At 40.4% G+C, this 7,051-nt stretch overlaps 1 protein-coding gene across 5 annotated transcripts in view; it reads left to right on the top strand.

The window, feature by feature from the left end:
* The window catches only part of Cnrip1 (cannabinoid receptor interacting protein 1), a 38,240-nt gene extending 34,405 nt beyond the window's left edge, over positions 1-3,835 (top strand). For all 5 annotated transcript variants that reach the window (XM_029563935.1, XM_029563933.1, XM_008833835.3 and 2 more), the window contains one exon: positions 2,492-3,835. In XM_029563935.1, coding sequence (XP_029419795.1) covers positions 2,492-2,592 — 101 coding nt within the window. In that variant the 3' untranslated portion in view covers positions 2,593-3,835. The remainder of the gene's footprint in view (positions 1-2,491) is intronic.
* Positions 3,836-7,051: the final 3,216 nt, after the last annotated feature.

The raw sequence follows: 7,051 nt of genomic DNA, 5'->3' as shown, positions 1-7,051 counted from the left end.
TTTCTTTTTTCTTTTTTTTTTTTTTTTTTTTGAGGGCCTCACTATGTCCCCCTGCTGGCCTGAAACTCACTATGTAGACCAGACTAGCCTCAAACTCACAGAAGAGATCTGCACGCCTCTGCCTCCTGAATGCTGAGTTTAAAGATGTGCATCACCAAGCCCAGCCTTTATGTCCTCTATTATTTTTAAGGCTTATTGGGACTAATTTGTGTTCCCCAAATGCTCTTGGATGTGGGTTCATCCCCTAGAGTCTGGTCAACCTACCTAACAACATGCATTTGAAGAAACTTACTCTTCCTCTCCAGCAGCTATCAATTAATAATCGTTCCTCAGTTAGGGCTGGGGCTTCTTGTCCAACTATCTGCTCTATCCTGATCTTTATAATGTTCTTTTTTTCTAATTATTTTATTTTAATGTGTGCTTTAATGACTGCTTGGCCTGCATATGTTTAAGTATACCATGTGTGCAGTGCCCACAGAAGCCAGAAGAGGGTGTTGGAATCCCTGGTATTGGAGTTGCAAATGGTTGTTAACCACCAAGTGGGTACTGGGAACCCAACCCAGGTCCTAGAGCAGCCAGTGCTCTGAACCGCTGAGCCATCTCTCCAGCCCCCTTTGATGTTCTTAAGATAAGTTATAGGAAATGGAATTTCTAGACCCACATTTATTCATACCTTAACCTGACTCTAATCATGCTTCAAAGAACTCTTCAGTTCTCAATAGCTTATATTCCTATGGCTTACTGAAAATGGATATTGATTATAAAAGCAATCAACTACATGACAAATAATAAACCCATTTTAAGCATGCAGTTCTATGGTTTTGACCACTGCATCAATTAAGATATAGAATACTTTTATCACTATCCCCAAGTTCTCTCTTGTACATTTTCATCAGTCTTCCCCAGACCATAAATAACACAGATATTCACTGTCAGTATAGCTTATATTCGATCATATAGTTTTTAAATAATTGGAATTACACAGTATATATTCTTTGGTTCTAGATTCTTTTATCATGTCTTCAAGATCCATCCCTGTTGTTGCCTTAATCTACATATTCTGAATATTCTTTATAGTTCAGTAACACATCCTTTATAAGTATGCCAAAACTTGCTTATTATCAGGTGAACAACTAGGCCATTGGGCCACTATTCTAGCCTGAGGCTATTATGAATAAGCTACTGTATAGGTCTTTAGGCCATGACTCTCAAAAAACATTTTCTTTTTATTCCCAGGAAAAGTATAGATGCTAGGTATATCACCCCGTATTTCAAACCAAACATATTTCCCAAAGGAAATCCCAGATCTTGTTGGGGGACTAAATTAGCAGGATGAGGCAATGATGCAGGATATAATTTCAAAGCATCTTGGAAAGCTGCCTGGGAAGCACTTGGTCACCCTCCTCCCATATCAAGTGTAAAGCGTAAAAGCTCCCTTTATTCAGTGCCCTTCTCTCTATGTCTCCTGGCTCTGGAAGAGTCTAAGATTCCTGCTGTCCCATCCTATCATGAAGGATCATAGGAGAAAATAACCACAGCATAATGCTGTTCAATGCCAGATGCTCTAAATAGCTTCAAAAGGCAGTAGCAAGGTCAAGCAACATCGCAGGCCACTTAAGCATCTATGTGGTGGCCTCTAGGGCATTCTATGCCCTCTTTGTGGCTATAAGAGGAATGCATCCTTATGCTCAGACTGTGTAGTAATTTACTGGTCCTAGATTCTAACCTTCTAGTACAATATAAGCTGCTTTTTTTCACTGTAGCTCAAGCTAGCCTCAAATTCATGACGGTCTTCTTCTCATAGCCTTCCAAGTGCTGGATTTCAGATGTAAGCATCATAAGAGCAATAATCATCCTTTATACAAAATTTTATATGTATAAGATACATAGTAGACACGTGCAATTTGGATAATGTGTTATCTAAACTTGAGACAAGGGCATAAACTCCTGACTTATAAACACTTGGTATTTGATAAAGTAAGCTTTACTGATCCAATAGTTTCAATAAAATATTTGTGATCTCCTTAAGTCAAATAATCTTTCCCTGAATGAAACTAATGGTAAAAGTACAATTACATGTATCGTACATTTAGATATGTTATACAAATATTATCTTGTACTACTGTCTTCTGAAGTAGAAACCAAGAAACAGCCAGGAAACACTGCTCTCTTTCTTCTCCTTCCAATTCCCCCTTCTGTGGCAAAGGGGCATTTTAATGAAGGTACTGAAATTGTAAAAATCTAAAGTTGGTTTTTCAGAAAACTAAACTTGGAAAACAAGATAAACTTGTGAGATTGCCCAATGCAAAAAGGCTTTTCAGTAAAATATTAAAAATATAGGAATATTGTTCATGAAAGGAAAGATCTAAGCTTTGCAAATTAACAGAGACTTGGCTACATACACCTAATTATCAGGTGCTATCACTGACCTTAGGAGTCACTCCTTGCTCATGGTACGAGGTTTTCAATGGGTGTCTCTCTCTTCCTTCAGTTCACAGACATTGGGACCTTCGAGACTGTGTGGCAAGTCAAATTCTACAATTACCACAAGCGAGACCACTGCCAGTGGGGAAGCCCCTTCTCTGTTATTGAGTATGAGTGCAAGCCTAATGAAACACGCAGCCTCATGTGGGTGAACAAGGAGTCCTTCCTCTGAATTGTTGTTGCTAGACAATCTTCAGAAATCTGCTTTTAAATAAACCAGCACAAGCCTTAACCAAGGCACACCACACCATGGCTGTTTCCTACCAATGACCTCCAACCCCCAATTATTTGAAAGTGTGATTTCCTCTCTGATACAGTACCCCTGACATAAAAGATGTTAATATCACATCCTAAAGTTTTCCTTCCTTTCTTCTATGCTGGTGTTCCTGCATCTGTCCATGCTCAGTCATGCTGTCTGAGACTGTGACTACCAGTGAGACTAGCAGGCGTGTCCTATACCAGGGAGTTCCCGTGGTGTTTTGTTTCCAAGATGAGTAATTCCTCTATTTTATGTTCATTGTCAAATTAAAACAACTACGTGCTTGAGTCTTCCCGCGTGTGATACTGTAACATGTAGCATGCAGTGCTTGCCAGCATCCAAGCAGGTTTTGTGAAAATGCAATGCAATTAGTAGTAAATGGGACTCAGATGTTGTGCTTCCTATCAACAGCTCCACTTTTTTCACAGAAAGATAATGACAAAATAAAAATATGTAAAGAAGTACTTATAATGTATTAAAAATCTTTCAAGTACCATGGCATTGTCCGGTGGCCTAGTAAAAGTAGGGAAAAGACACTTGTGGAATTGGAGCTGCGGGCCACCCATTTAGCAACCATAGTGCTCAAACATGCATATTGATGGAATCCTTATGTGCCCTTTCGATTGAAATTTGTACAGTTGTGTATGAAATGGCAATCCACTTTTGATATTTCTTAATAAGGACATTGAAAACACATGCCCCAACTTGAACTCAATTTGTACAACAGCTATCTAGAAGGCAAATCTCTATTCTAGGTCAGTCTACTCAACCCCTATCTTGAAGGGCAGGGTGGTATACCTGGAGTAGAACCAGCACACCTCTTTAACAGTTCTCTAGCCAGTTCTAACAGTAACAGAGGTTCAAGCACCTGAGGAGCAATTAAAACATATTTGTCACTATCTTTATTCCTTCTTCTATAGTGACCACTAGTCAGTTACTCAACTCAGTAATAAGAGGGCATTGTGCTATAACAGAGCATATACACAAGTGTTAAAACAGGACATTGCAAGGTGCTGGCACAAAGCCTGTACTCCACACAGTTCTACAAGAGGGAATTTCCTTGTGAAAAATAATCTTTCCAGAATGATTTTATCACTTGAACAAAAATCCTATTATGTTGGAGGAAGTCAGTGGGGGATTTTGTTTCTTTTTCACTCCTGTAAACCTTTCACATGAGACTATGCAAGACAGCAACACATGGTGGCACACACCTGCAATCCCTGCTCTTGGGAGGATGATGCAAGAAGATTGAACGTTCAAGACCAACCTGTACTACATAACCAGACTCTGTCTCAAAAAATAATATGAAAGATGAATGAACACATCTTAAAGAGTTGATTTATTATAGAATTAAACTTGGAAGGCAGTCACTCAAGTCCCTTCCACCACTAGGTAGCTGGCTGCAGTGACTCTGCGCTGTCACCAGGGAACAGCAATGCCTTGGTGCTGGGCTAATAAATGTTTAAAAGAAACCAGTGTTTCTCAGTTTGTTGAAAAACAGTAGTCTGTTACATTTACCAAATAAAAGCACAAACCTGTTTCTAATTAAGTTTGTTTGTTTGTTTGTTTGTTTGTTTGTTTGTTTGAGACAGAGTCTCCATGTAGCCCCAGCTGACTTGGAGCTCACAGAGATCTGCCTGCCTCTGCCTTGCAAGTGCTGGGATTGAAGGTGTGCACCACTGTGCCTGGCTTAATTACCATATTCTTAAAATCTACCTTCAGTTATTTGAACAGACATTAAAATACTTTAAAAGTGGATTTACTACACAGGCTAAGTTTCTGGCAAGATATCCAATAGAAATGTACAATTCCCATTTAAAATCTCCCATTTAAGCTGGGCGTGGTGGCGCACACCTTTAATCCCAGCACTCGGGATGCAGAGGCAGGGAGATCTTTCTGAGTTCAAGGCCAGTCTGGTCTACATAGTGAGTTCCGGACAGCTGGGGCTACAGGGAGACCCTGTCTCAAAAAGACCAAAAATAAATAAATAACTAAAAATTAAAAATCTCCCATTTAAAAGTAGAAAAATGAGAGAACTATACATATTTATTTTTGTATTCTTTAGGAGGCTGAAAACAATATCATGATTTTTGCAATATTCTGTGCTTTCTGAAGCAAGAGGCTTCATTTCGTGTCTGAAATTAATCAAGGCAGAGCTGGGGAAAGTGTAACTGGTATGACTTTCCCACAGAGGTGCAGTCAAATGAGCCCTGGATGAAAAGCCAGGGCTTGAGCACCACCAAGATCCTCACTGAGTCCGTGGTTGCCTCAACCAAGGCACTTTCTAAAATTCTTCAGGATTTATGGTTTGCACCTATACTTTATACTTTTTAAAATGTGTGTGTGTGTGTGTGTGTGTGTGTGTAGCGAGAGCAAGGAGCAAGGAGCAAGAGCCAGAGCAAGAAGAGGTGTTCCAGCAGGGGCAGAGGCGAGGTTGACTCGGGACATAGGTAGGTGATGGGGATGAAGCAATAGAAAATATAGCCCCTAATCTGCCATGGTGAATGTTTGCTCCTGCATATACTGCTCTATTTAGGATCGGGCTCAAACCCAGTCTGCATGGCTACGTTTTTCCAGTTACCCTCCTACTCCAAAATGTAAGTGCTCAGCTAAATCAAGCTGCTAAGTTGTAACTTTGCCCCCCAACCCTCTGGAAGAGCTGTTTTTATACAAGTAGGCACTGTCTTTACTTCCAAGCATCAGATAACTCCACAGAAGGTTGAGAAACTAAGCCATCCTTTTAGTTAAGATGATGGAAATACTTTCAAACAGGTGGGAAGGTAAAAACACCATGGATGTATGTTTTGCGACACTTAACTTATTGAAAACCATATAAGGTATGTTGATTACAGTGGAGAACATAAAACATGGCAAAAATAAATATCTCTGCCACTGATGTCGTACCGGGCCTGGATTTGCTCTCATGGACTGTGACTTCTAAGTTAGAAGCAGTCCTAACATGTGGAGTGATCCAGTTTCTGACTCTTGAGAAATTGAAAGCAAAACAATTAAAGGGAAGAGGGCAATTTATATGGGTAAGTTAGATGGAAAATAATTTTTTTACTCAAAAATATACAAACATCAAATACAGTAAGTCAAAACATATAATAAGAACCTCCACGTACTGTAGGGATACAAAACATAGAAGTGGCTATAGATATCAAATAAAAATTTATATATATAAGCATGGTTGTGATTTCACTATCTTCATTCATATGTATAGTGTGTGTGTATGTATAGTGTAGCATGTATGTATGTATGCAGCATGTTCGATGCTTGAGAGTTCATATTCTAGAGCCAAAATACTTCAATTCAAATCCTGGTCCAGGGTTGAAGCTATAGCCCAGTTAAAATCTGGTCTAATTCCAATTGCTGGTTAGCTATATAATTAGGCAAGTCACCTAAGATCTCTGTGCCTTGATTTTATTATTTGGAAAATGGAGATAATAGTTACCTTATAGAGTAGTTTTGAGGATGAAATAAGTGATAGCTTTTAAGACAGTATCTGGCATATAACACCATCATTTAGTACATTTAATTAAAAAGACAGAAAAAGAATACATATTCAAAGAAAACCATTAAAAATTCCAAGAGAAAAACTGAAGGCACTTAAAGGAAGAAACCTCATTTTCCTGATATTTTATGATGAATCTGAAATGGCCAAAAATATGCTCTATACTTAAGCTAAAATAAAAAGAAGAAGGATAACATCTTTAGTTACTTAAAATTAAATCGTTTGAGCTAGCCTGCACTACTATCCTCAGGCCTCTTGGAGTAAGTCTATAGTGCAGCTCTCCCCGCCGGGACTCCCTAACCCACATTCACCCTTCCATCCCTCCCGCCGTTCTATACTCCTAGTTTGGGCCCTGCACCATTCCTAGTCTTGGGGCCCCAGACACCTGGGGAACCAATACTGTTTCCTGATCCTTCTCACCCAGAGCAACTCAGGCCCTTTCTTGGGCCCCAGGAGCACCGCTTCTGGTCCTGGCCCCATCCTCGCCTCTCTCTGCTTCCCTGGGCCTGCACCACCAGCTAACTCTCCTAGCCTGCACCACTATCCTCAGACCTCCTGGGGTAAGTCTATAGCGCAGCTCTCCGCACTGGGACTCCCTAAGGCACATTCACCCTTCCATCCCCCCCACCGTTCTATACTCCTAGTTTGGGCCCTGTGCCATTCCGAGTCTTGGGGCCCCAGACACCTGGGGAACCAATACTGCTTCCTGACCCTTCCCACCCAGAGAAACTCAGTCCCTTTCTTGGGCACCAGGAGCACCACTTCTGGTCCTGGCCCTGCCCTCATCTCCCTCT

Source organism: Nannospalax galili, unplaced genomic scaffold, assembly GCF_000622305.1.
Source record: "Nannospalax galili isolate Female #2095 unplaced genomic scaffold, S.galili_v1.0 scaffold576, whole genome shotgun sequence".
Lineage (NCBI taxonomy): Eukaryota > Metazoa > Chordata > Mammalia > Rodentia > Spalacidae > Nannospalax > Nannospalax galili.
This window is presented reverse-complemented; position numbering and strand designations above follow the sequence as displayed.